Raw genomic sequence first — 12,608 nt, 5'->3', positions numbered from 1 at the left:
AAAAAAAAAAAAAGCTCCCTATAAATAATCCTGGGTTACTTTTGTCTGATTTTTATTTTATAAGCCCTAAAATTGTCACTTCTAATGTGCTAGACAAAAAAGACTAACATGGATGTTTCTAAAGCAATTTACTACCTCCCAGGCCTCTTTTTAATTAGGCAGAGAATAGACTCAGTCTGACACCAATTTCAGGGCATGCTGCAATTCTCTGCAGCTTCACTGCTAAAGCTAGGTGACATTTTAGGAAGGAAAAGTAGGAAAACTGAAATTAAAGGTATACCAAATCAGCATTTTTTAAAAAAATATTTCCCTGATTTATAAAGGGAAAAGTACTGTTTTTTTCATTTTCAAAATTAATTGTTTCACTTTAGAAATGCTAATGTATTGAAAGGCATCTAAATCATAAAGTGAAACAAATGGAGAATATGGTACTAGGGTAGACAATCAAGACATTCCTGCATGTATTAAAATATCAGTCTGGTACCTTCATTTCTAAATTTTAAATATTTCCTGGTAATTACCTTCATTTCTAAATTTTAAATATTTCCCAGCTCTTTTCTGCTGCGTTTCATGGATCAGTTTCACCACTTGAAGCTTTGAGCTCTCGTACCATTCCTGCACACACTTGCACTTTTTGCTGTCACCTTTTTTCTGTTTGTTTTTTTTTTGTTGTTGTTTACTTACTTTATGCCAAATCATATAATTTCTTTTGTTTTCCTGCTTTCTGGTTTCCATTTCTGTTGCATCACGCCGCCGTTGATTCAGGGACCCCGTGTGTGTTGTTCCTCTTACCCCCGTGAATGATTGGTGCTGCTTATCTTGCATCTGGCTGCAGGAGAAAGAGAGGCAGCAAAGCAGCGCCGCGCTCCTTCCATCTATCCCTTGACAAACTCCACTGATGTTGCGGCTTTTCAAGAGCTTTCTCCTGTTTTTCGTTCTCCTGTGCTCAAGTACCTGGCCAAAAGCTGTGTGTTGGAGAGGGATTTTGTTTTAAGACCTGCCAAGAAATAAGAGGGCTTTTTTTACTGAATGATTCATCAGTGCAGGGCTTGGTTTTGGTCCTGCCGGAGTATTTTGTGTGATGCAGAGATAATTGCCGCTGTTGTAAAATATTTTCATTGAGAACCGTTGACATCAAACACTGCAGAGAAACTGATCTGTCAGCTTTGTTGTTTGGTGAATCATAATTTGACTTTTTTTTTGTCTGAAGTATCTCTGTGAAGGTTTGAAAAAAACACGTCATTTTGCTCAATTTGTATTTTGAAATAAGAAGGTAGCATTTCATAGAAGAATTTAAAAGTTGCTGTTTGGGTTTTTTTTTTCCTACTCCCCGAATTATTGAGTACCTCAGAGAAAGGAGAAACACACAAGTAACATGTAAATTTATTTGGGGGACTAAAATCTTTTCTTTTTGAAGCTGACAAATGGTTGGAGATAAGTTCTTTTACCTTTTGAGGGCTAAATTCTTTCCCATTTAAAAGCCAAAATCAGGTGTTTTACTGCACAGAATGTACATATGGGCTTGGAGCATGGGAAATGTTGAAAACTGTGAAAAAAGAGCAACTTTTAATAATAAATTTGAAGCTACCTCCCTTCTCTGCCACCCATGAGGGTGTGTCCCTTCCTCAGCACATCCGAGCCCAGTGGAACAGCGTGCAGGGAGAAGAATTCATGTGTTTATAACACAATTGCACAGGATGTTTCATTCCTGTCTAAGTCTTTTCTGCAATTTTGGTTGTGGGGGGCTGGAGATTGGTGGAGTCAGCAGCTCTGTAATGCACTTCAGTGGCAGTGGTCAGTATGCCCAAGTCATATCAAAGGTTTGGCAGGCTGCATTTTGGAAACATAACTTCTAGAATCTCTGTCTTATAACATGTACTGCCTTCTTCATACTGACACTTTTTCTGTCTGTCATGCACTGTGGGCCCTTTCTTTTTCAAGGAATTATTAGGATTTAAAATAAAGGGTGAGCGTGATTCTCTCATCCCTGGCCCACTGTAATCCAGTGCCAGGATTTCTCTCTGTTCTGTGCTGCTTGATGCAGGTAATTGACTTTTATATTGTTTCTTCAAAAGTCTGTGACAAAATGTTTCATAAACAAATAAATGAGCTGACTGCAGGAACTCAGCGTATTAAACCATCTTCAGTGTTTTTCCAGTAGGTCTGAAAGTCAGAACCTGGAGACCAAATACAATTGTCTAAAGACAATGTCCTCTTCTGCTCTGATCTTCTTGACATGTGGCCCCTTGGTGCTGCATTTGGTTTGTGGTAATGATTGAGGACTTTAAAAAACACATGGGAAATCCTCTCTTCTTCTGCCTGTATTCCATTCCACAGCCCTAGGAAATGCAGGTGACCACTGTGGCATTCCCATGAGCTCTACTTGGATTTTAAAGCATAACTTCATTCTGTAAGGACAAAGAAACCCAAAATAAGCTCCGGGGTTGTTATTTGAATATCTGATATATCCTTGAATTTGCTGTTCATAAAGTCTTTGTGAATGTAATATGAACCGAAATGTCTGAAATTAAAATGTACCTTAAGCTTATATGTTCTCTACAGCTGCAAGCGAAGACAAAACACATTTTAATTATCCTAATTATGTACATATCCACACATTCTTATATATAACAGATGTAGGTGTAACTACAGTAAATTTGTTTTTCACTTGTAGGTGTATGCTAAGAGTTCTGGATTCCTTTGGGACTGAGCCAGAGTTTAACCATGCCCATTATGCCCAGTCTAAAGGCCACAAGACTCCTTGGGGAAAGTGGAACCTCAATCCACAGCAGTTTTATACAATGTTCCGTAAGTACCTCTGTGCTTATAAATTATTTAGAGCTTTAGAAAGGAATGCTGTCACTGCGATTTATTTTTATTATGCACAACAAATTCACAGTTTAATAAAATGCAACTGCTAAATGGGAAGAATTGTGTCAGTGTCTGTAGACTGTGCAAAAGATCAGTTGTGCTTCCACCCAGCAATGAGAAAATAAAAATACTGAGCTAATGTAAATAGTGGTAGGGAACTTTATGCTCTGGGTGCTTGGCTTTTCCCTCAAGTGTCAGGGAGTTTGTTTTTGTTAGTTTTGCTTTCTCCAATATTCCTGTGAAGCAATAGATCTTTGAGGAGCTTGCTAGGTTGCATTTTTATAAACTGCACTCCTGCATTTCATTGTGTTGAACTGAAGTTTGGAACTACGTTAGCTATAGCGCTGTATTTCTGCTTTTGTTCCTCAACAGCCCAGCAGCACCATCCCCTCACTGTTTCTTTGTGTTCAGGATTAAAAAATGACCACTCAGCAAAAATTCTTTGTCTCTGCTTTTTTATGGCTTTGTGAAAATTTTTACCTAGCTTGTTTTCATATTGTGAATATTTATCCTCAGGTGAACTGACTAACATTTATTTGCCAGCAGCGTCCAAAACTATTGTATAAAAAGTGGTAGGTTTCAGCGCTGCTGTAGATCTTTCTAGCATCAATAAATATACTTTGAAGTGTCCCCAGCTAAACCTAAAAAAGAAACAGAGCGGACACAAAAAAAAAGGTGTAAGTTTTCTGTAAACTGGGTCAGATTAAATGACTGGTGTGACCTGGTCTACCCCTAGTCTTTGTGGCAGTAGGTTCCAGAACCAAGGGATCCTCTCCTGCCTGCAGTAGCAGTAATCCAGGTGTGTTATCTCTGGAGGGTGCAGCCTGGAGGGCAAGGGAGGCTCAGGGCAGCTCCTTCTGCTGCTCAGCCCAAATCTGGAAGGAAACGTTCCACGGTGACCAGCCCACCTCCAGAGTTTAATGCTGGCCCCTGTCTGACATTAACGCCAGGGCTCTGTTCTCTCTCATCGGCTTTCATCACAGCTCTTTCCGACTTTCCTGCTTTTCACAGCAGAATTATCCCTGCTGCTGTCGGATTGACACGCTTTTGATTTCAGTCGCCCTGTGAAATCCTTGAGAGAGGCATATTTTGTCTGTCAACATTTGCCGCGCAAGTTTTTTTCGGAGAAATAGAAGTGAAGGTTGTTCGAGAGATAAAAGGCTCCATTCACAGCTGTTGGGAAGCAAGTAACAAAACATGTGCTGGTGAAATGTGACTTGGAAGCGGTTGCAGAGCTTGTGTCTGGATATTAGTAAGCAGAGCTTGTTCTGGATCCACATTCGCTAATATTTATTGGTTTGTGTCCTAAATGGAAAAGGGGCTCAATCATGCTTTGTTGAAGCTGTCCAGCTGTTGGGAAATTCAGATGTGAGCTCCTGTTCAAGATAGCACCAAGGGGGATGAAAATAGCTGGATGAAGGCAGCTGTGTGTGTGCGCTGCTCGGTCCCACTCCATGGAATGCAAAAAAAAGTAAATCTTCTCTCTAGAGATCTCTGTTGTGGAAGTACAGACTGCCACTGGTACAGGCTCTTGTGCAGGGAAGATTGCTTCGTAATGAATTTTCCAAAGAGTGCAACTGTGTTGGAATTTTAATAAATAACCATTTCCAGTTTTTACTGCTGGAAATGACTGTGGATCTTCCTCTGCAAGAAAAGTGGTAAATAGATTGCATGCAAATTAATTCTGAAGCATGAGGGATTCCAGTTGCTGTGGATTATTCAAGGATTTTCCTTTTTTTTTTTTGGTACTAGGTGCAGAAGAGTCCAAGTGTTTTGTGATATTTAGGGTTTATATTTGTTGTTGTGTTCTCTGCTGCAGAGATGGCACCATCTTTACGGGGTTGTGATTAAAAGTGCATATTATGCATCAGTAAAGATTTTATGGCAGATTGGAACCCTGGACAGCTTCCCAAGATCCCCAGACTCTATTATGTTTTTAGAACTCTGATTATAAGGGCAGAAAATTATCCTGAGCAACAAGCAAGCCATATTCAAACCTGTGGCATATTACCAAGTACTTGACTGTTCTCTGAGTTTTCCAGAAGCATGAGAGCTTTTCCCCCTTTTTATGTTTTCTGTGTTTTTAATTCAAATACCTTCGTGCAAAATAACAGCACTGGTACTTTCTAAAAGTTCATGGTCTTGCTTAAAAATCTGAGTGCTGCTTCCTGTCTGTGATGTTTGAGGCACTGAATTCCACCAGTTCTAAGTGCTAACTTTAACAAAGGTTTATTTTTCTTTTGAGTGTGTACTGCCTTGCCTGCCCTTTGAATGCAGTCTCTCATCCAAAAATATGAAAGGATGGAAAAATGCCCCTTTTCAGACATATTTGAAATGTGCTGTTCTCTATGTAAAATTCTAAGAAGTCCTTGGGTCTAAGTGGCTGCCTGGATGTTGCTGAGGCATTTTTTGTGAAAAGGAGTAATTGTCATTTGAAAGACTAAATGTAATGGCAGAGGGACGTGTACGCTGTGTATGGTTTCTCTGTTCTCTCCTGCATTATCCACTTGGCTGATTTTCAGGAACAAAAATGCAAAACCTCATAATTGCAGTAGAATTTTCTTTTTAATAACTCTGCTAGAGGTTTAGCATTGCATGTATCAAAAATGCCTGCGGCGTTGCCTTTGGATTTAGGGGGTTTTTGTTTTGTTTTGGGTTCTTAAGCTTTTCGAAATGTGATTAATTATCAGCTTGTGTGCCAGAATGTAATAGGAGGCCTAGAGAGGAGATTCTGCTGTTTATTGCAGCCTTTTTCTATGTGCACTTCTGAGGTTATGGCACATTTTAGAGGCAAAAATCCCCATGTGTTGGAGTAGTTTTTACAAAGTAGGGGTGGATTTTTACCTAAAGCATTGATTGTTGGAGTCCATCACTGGAATTAAACACCCAGTCTACAAAAAAAAAAAAATATCCAGAACAACAAAAGCCCTTACTTTTAATGAGCCTAAATATCTGTGTCTTTGTAGGGGGGAGAACAGTGACCAGCACTGCTGGATGCCACTGCTGGAAAAAAGACCAGTAGGGGCTAAAAATAATATTAAACAGCTATGAGTAAATTGCATATCCTTTGCACTCACTTTTTTTTTTTTTTTTTTTTTTTTTTTTTTTTTTTTTTTTTTTTTTTTGCCTGGACTGGATTGAAAACAGTTTTGCCAACTTCACTTGCCTCCTTTAAATATTTTTTGATCACTGTGTCTGGGAGATTTAGGCAATGCGATTTGTATTCTGATTTGCACAATGTGACTTGGTAGGCCAGTAATTAGCATGGGTACGTAATACACAGGGAGATGGGTGGTTGGTGTTGGTAATTCCAGAATAGGAGGTGAACCCAGGAAATTTACTAAAATTTATTTATGTCATTCAGCAGCATCTCCCTTTGCTAACAAGCATAAATCCAGGGGGTTTTCAAACTGTTGGTGTTGCATATCTGAGATTTGTCAAGCTGGAGTTTTTTTATCTGTAATAATAAAATAAAGCTTAGCACACAGACAAAAAAGATCATTACCATTGGACTCAGTCCAGCTGCAGAGTTTTTTATTATCAGAAACAAGACAGAAAATAGCTGCTCACTCCCATAGGCATATGGAGCAGGACTTAAAATTAATAAAAACTATTTTGGCTAATAAAGCAAGCAAATGTGTCTTTCAGTACTAATAAGGAGGTGATCAATTACGTAATATGTTCCTTATAGCTTCTTTTCTGACAACATTCACTCTAATGGAGCATTAACCAATATTTTCAAAGGTGCTGAATCTGCTCTGTTTCTTACAGCTCACACTCCAGATAACAGCTTCCTCGGATTTGTGGTAGAGCAGCATCTGAATTCCAGTGACATTAAGCACATTAATGACATCAAAAGGCAGAATCAATCTCTCGTTTATGGCAAAGTAGATAACTTCTGGAAGGTGAGTTTTTTCTACTCATATGCTTGAGCAAATTTATGTTGATCAATATAATAAAGCATAATTCAAAATGTGAAAGTGTCCCATCTGTCTAAAGCCATTAAGTTCTTTTTCTGGAAACAAATGTATTTGAATAATTAAATTGAACATTTTGAAGTCTCTCTGTTAGAGAAATCTCTGTCCAGATTGATGTGGATCCTTTGCTATTTCTGTACACCTTTCTGATAGAATAAAAAGTATAGTCTTAATGTCACAATAATTTTAGAAACTGCAGAAGGCTGGTAAGCATAATGGAAAATTTAAAGTGTGAACTTTCATCAATCATAAGCAAACCTGTCTTAATTTCTTCTGTTCTTGTATTTACAACAAAAACTGTGCTGCATTTTGAGATGGAAATTCTGTTTCACAAAAGGCTCTAAAGGTGTGCAGTCTCATTTTGTCTTCCTGTGATAATATCAGAGTTTTGTTTCTTTAATATTGCCATTATTGTATTTTCTCTCATCGGCAAATGAGAGCAGCAGAATAACAACACCTAGGTTTGGTCATATTTTCACTAAATTTTATTGTTATTAAGTTATAGTGGTCTTTTTTTTTTTCACCCACTGTCCTTTTCTTTGGCTCCTTCTTCCAGACTGACACACCTGGGAGTGTGTGTCTCATGCAGTTTTCAAAGAGATTATTTACTACTAACTGGATTTCTTCCAAGTTACCTCCAGCTCTGTGTGCCCAAATACTCTGTGTGCCTGTATCCTCTGTGTGCCTTCCCTCCTGCCTAAAAAAACCTTATTTTTAAGCCTCTTGTCAACTGGAAAAGGAATTACCAGTGCCATACATAGTGCCAAACAATGTAACAGTGTGAGACCACCTGGGTCTCACATGGTCATTCCTTTTCTCTTTATTGGCATGAGAATATTGGTCTTGCACAGTTTTTCGAACCGCAGAAGCAGCGTTCATTCTGGTGGCTGAGATTATACAGAATAAATTCTCATAAGATGATAACTGCAAGTAAATGGTCCATCTGTGAGACAAAACAAAGCTAAAACTTGATAGAAACAGTAGAATATTTGCAGGGGTAGCAGAACAGGTGGAGCTGGATGCCTCTTGGCTACTGTGCAGAGAATATGAAGTAAATACATGAAAGCATTCTTTATTCTGTTTGGCTCGTGGTACAGGAGGATTTAGTGTGCCCCTGTGTGCAGTCTCTGCTGTCTGCAGAGTGCTGGAGCAGAGCTGCAATCCTTTCTTCAAGGCTTTTCAAGCTTAGGCTCTTTTACTTTTACTTGTGCCTCTGCTTGTACTTTTACCAGTGACTGATCTCATTCTCAGTCTCTCAAGAACAGCAGCGTGCAATAATCGTCTGAATGTCCTGACCTGATCTGCAGAGCACATCAGCACAAGGACCTGTTGAATTCCAGCTGGATTTAAGGAACAGGACAGCTCCTCAGTCACCAGGGTGTTTTTCACTGACATATATATCCTTCTTGTTTCATTCAGTCTGTATGGATAGTTTATATGCCCAGAGGGGAGATTTGTGATTAGTCTCAGATTCTGTATGACACACAGGATATTCATGGACTGATTAAGACAAAAGCATGGCTTTTTGGAAAAGAATATCTGGTCTTGATTTTTAAATAGCACACAATGGAAAGCCCACTGTTTCTTCTGGGCAAGTCCTCCAATAATTGCCTTCTCCCTTAAGATTTTGCATTATTTCTGGTACAGATTTCCATATGGTTGTTTCTAGTCTCAGTAGCAGTTATAAATTTTCTCAGCTGGACTGATGTTTCTGTTCTGTTGCAGTTTAGGAATATATAGGTTGAGGTCAAAGTAACCCATATTCATCTCCTGAAAAGCCTGTATATGCTGAACCCCTGAGAGCTTTGTGCTTTCTAATCCTTAAGAGTTTTCACATGTCTGTTTTCTCTGAACCTTCTCAAGATTATTCACATTGCTCTTGAAATGTGAATGTTTGCAAAGGGCACGTGGGCCATACCAGCATCAAATCCAAAAGGAAATACTCTCATTTTCAGACAGGTCCCTTTTCCACCATTAGAAGCTCTCAGCCAAGACCTTTGTAGCATTTTTTAAAGTACTGCTTTTCAAGTCGCTGCTGTATTTTATCAGTATTGCTTGTCTTGTTTTCTCCAAGATGTTTGATTTGGTATCTGGCCATATTAAAACGTGTACTGTGTGCTGGTAACATCTAGCAGATTAAAACTGTAACTTGCAGATTTTAACTGCAGTCATGCCCATATGCACTCATCTATAAAGTGCAAATCACTGCAGATAGACTTTGAATCAGTTACAGTGTGGGATTTCTTATCTGGAGTGATAAAATCCAATTCTTGTGATCAAGAGAAAGCCTGAACTAATCTTGTGTCTGTGTAATTTGCTTATTTGACATTTCTTTCATTTTCCCCGTTCAGTGCTCTTTTCATCTGCCACCACGGCTTGTATGGAACCAGACTAATCTATTTATCCTGCTCCTGTTCTTTCTACTGAACACAGCCAATTAATGAGAAATGTAATCTGCACAGAGTACACGTGTCACTGCTGGGGGTGATCACTCATTAGAGGCACGCGGGGAGGGGAGCGCGTTCCTGTCCCCAGACTTCGGTGTTTTGGGGGAATAGCGGTGGCAAATCAATTGTTTAATTTTAAACCAAGCAGGCTGAAGTGGGACTGAAGTGTGCACAGGACCTCTTCTCCCTGGGGCTATATGAACCACCATGGCTTTATATGGCCATGGACAGGGGTTCTCTTCTGTGCCTGAGCCCAGTGACACCCATCCCATATCACGGTGGCCAAGTCTGGGTTCACCTCTCATGGTCAGGAGGGATGTATGGTGCAGAGGGTATAAGATAAATCTGCTTTATTTCCCTCTAATTAAACTAAGTCAGTCCTAGGTGTGTTGAGGATTACAAATCCTGAGGCATTTTTTGTGAAAAAGAGTAATTGTCATTTGAAAGACTAAACGTGATGGCAGAGGGATGTGTACACTGTGTATGGTTTCTCTGTTCTAAAGAACAGAGGTTTTCTCTGAAGGATTTTGCCACGTTTCTAAAGGTTATCTTTAGGGGTAAGCTATGAAGGAGAACATTTGCCAAGTTTTGGAAGAGTGCTTGTTGGGATTAAAGGTTTGAGGTTTTGTCTGGGATTTTTTGGCAGTACTAAGGAGTAAGGAGTCCTATCTGTGCCAAAGTGGGGGGGAAAAAAGGAATTAATAAGATGTGTGTGAAACCCGTAATGCTCTCCATTATCAAAATTTGCTTTAATTACAGAACATTTCAATTAAAAGAGAATGTTTGAAGCCTTTCATGTTGCCTTAGCTCCTGTTCCTAAGTATTTTCTTTGTTCTTCTTCCTGCAGCTTACTGTTACTCTTTGACTGATTTGACCCTTAATCCTAGAAGAAAGAGTCAAGATTCATTTTGCAGTACTTGCTTCTCTCTTTTTTTTTTTTTTTTTTTTTTTTTTGGTGGGTGGCTGTGAGAGAAGTCAGAGGGTTGCTTCTATCAGAAAATAGGTATCAATGCATAAGTATATGATGACTGCTTTCATATTTTATTATAGTTTATTGGAGCTGTCTTGAAAATATTTGTACATTTAGAGGCAAAATAACATGTGAGTTTCTTACTAATACCACTTGAAAAGCTGGGCGTTCTCCTTAAATACATACTGCCTGCATAGCAGCTTCTGAAGAGCTGCATTGGAAATGGTTACCTTTGGCTTGTTCTCGATGGGAAAGCACATCACCGAGGCTGTTCACACTAATTCTGCCCTTCACAGCTCCAGGAGACGTGTAATGAAATGTAATTTCCCCATCATATGCCCTCTTGCATGAAGCGGGAGGAAAGTCCCTTCCTTCTGCTTGGTTTTTGTACTTCTTTAGAGTTCTACTTTGAATAAATGTTTCATTTCAACTTTCAGACTAAAAGAAAAATAAGTGAAGGCACAGAAGTTCCTTCTCACCTTTTCTCAGGGCGCTCACAAATTTGTCTTGAGGTCATTCTGTTTTGTGTCCCTCTGAATGTGCAGCAGCACTGGAGGGCTTCTCTCAATCCATCAAAGTTACCAGGAGCTCTGTCCTGCCTTATGCCACAAATATAAAACTGGAATGAGCCAGACACTTTAGCTCAGCAGCATTCCTGAAATTCACCATTTCCTTCTGAAAGCAGTATGGATCAGAAACAAGTCAGATCAGAAACAAAACACGTGAGTGCAGTAAATAACAATTTTAAAGGCATATTCTTTAGCATATATTATGAAAATTAGAATTTAATTGATTATGAAGGAAGAAAGAGAACTGTGTTTTTCATGATTTTACCTGTCAGATAGGTCAGTGATCTGAACTCTTCAGCTGCAAAATGAATTAGTGAGGTCTTACAGTACTGATTAACACAATCATGTACTGTTATTTGGTTAGCACAAAACCAACACAACCTTTTCTTCCTCTGGTGCCACTTCCTATTTTCATCTGTACCCCTTCACTTTTCTCCATCAGCACTTAGAGTGAAGGAGGGTGTCTCCTTGGTTCTGGAAACTTCCATTCAAAGGACAGGAAATTGCTGCTTAGGTGTTGGTGTGCATTGCATGACAATGAAATTGTCAAATCTTGGGAAAACCTCTGAGTTTAAAAAACCCCAAACCTTCATGGATGAAAAAGATGAGGACAGGGAACTGGAAAAGGCTCTTCAAGCCCTGCCAGAAATCCTAACCCCTCACTGAGGTGTTTTATTCATTCTTCATGCAATATTTATATATGTGCCAATGTGTGTTTTATTCAGAGATATATGGGGCCTAAAAAAGAAGCTATAAATGGACATTCAGGAAGGGCAAGAGCATGGCAAAGTAATACATTTCCCTTGCAAATTCTCTCTAGCTTTTCTAATTCAGTGTATTTCCTGAATCTGTTTCTCTGTTGATAAACTGTTCACACATTTGTGAGGTCTCAGTAAGAGGTGATTTCAAAGTGTTTGCTTGATCGTGAACCTATGCAAACTTTTTTTTTTTTTTTTTTTGCCTCTGTAGCTTTCTCTGTCATGGAGTCCCTCAACCTATGACCTGTTGCAGGAGAAATTGTTAACTTGGGCATTTTTCTAAACCTGTCCCCTATGAGCTTTGTTTGGACTTCTTTGTATAGGACATTTTGAATAGTTAGTCACTGTCCACATTCTTTATGCCAACTATGGGTTTGTAAACCTCCCTCATATTCTGACAAGTTGTCTTTTTTCAAACTGAAGAATTGTTAAAGAATTTCTTGCAGATTTCGGGGTGTAGCAGTGGAAACACTCCTGTATCTTGGATCCTTCTTACCCCGCTGAGAACACTGTCCAGTGTTTTCAGCTTCATTTTGAGAAAATGGACCAGAAGTTCAGCAGTATATGAGGAGGGTTTTTACAGAATCGTTCAATAATATTCTCTTTATTTCTGAATTCCTTTCCTATCATTTACTTGATTGATGAGTGGACTGACTGCTACTGAACAATGGGCTGATTTTTTTCACGGGCCATAATCATGTGTTGTTCTAATGCAAAGTCTTCATTCTTGAGAGACAGTGGTTAGCTCAGGGGTTTCTTTCCACACTTGAAGTGAGGACTGGTGGTCAATATTTCTGTCACTAAAGTTACCAAATATGTTTTATTTCTGTGAGAAGAAATCTATGCAGCAGTGGGGGAAGACATTGGAGAATTCTTTTCGCTTTAGCACAAAGTGTATGATCCCCATATTCATATTTCACACTTAGTTTTGTACCATACAGTGCTTAGTACAAATGCCAGAGATTAATGTGGCCTTGTGTTAGCTCCCTGTGTCTGAGACTAATAAATCTTGTGCC

General features: G+C 39.1%; 1 protein-coding gene across 2 annotated transcripts in view; it reads left to right on the top strand.

Annotated features, from left to right (window-relative positions):
- MGAT5 (alpha-1,6-mannosylglycoprotein 6-beta-N-acetylglucosaminyltransferase) overlaps nt 1-12,608 on the top strand; it is a 114,245-nt gene that overhangs the window by 75,076 nt on the left and 26,561 nt on the right. For both annotated transcript variants that reach the window (XM_040069317.2, XM_040069318.2), the window contains exons 10-11: nt 2,675-2,808; nt 6,643-6,776. In XM_040069317.2, the coding sequence (XP_039925251.1) occupies nt 2,675-2,808; nt 6,643-6,776 (268 nt within the window). The remainder of the gene's footprint in view (nt 1-2,674; nt 2,809-6,642; nt 6,777-12,608) is intronic.

The sequence above is a fragment of the Hirundo rustica genome, chromosome 7 (assembly GCF_015227805.2).
Source record: "Hirundo rustica isolate bHirRus1 chromosome 7, bHirRus1.pri.v3, whole genome shotgun sequence".
Taxonomy (NCBI): domain Eukaryota; kingdom Metazoa; phylum Chordata; class Aves; order Passeriformes; family Hirundinidae; genus Hirundo; species Hirundo rustica.
The sequence above is the reverse complement of the archived record's forward strand: the minus strand, read 5'-3'. Positions and strand labels throughout refer to the sequence as shown.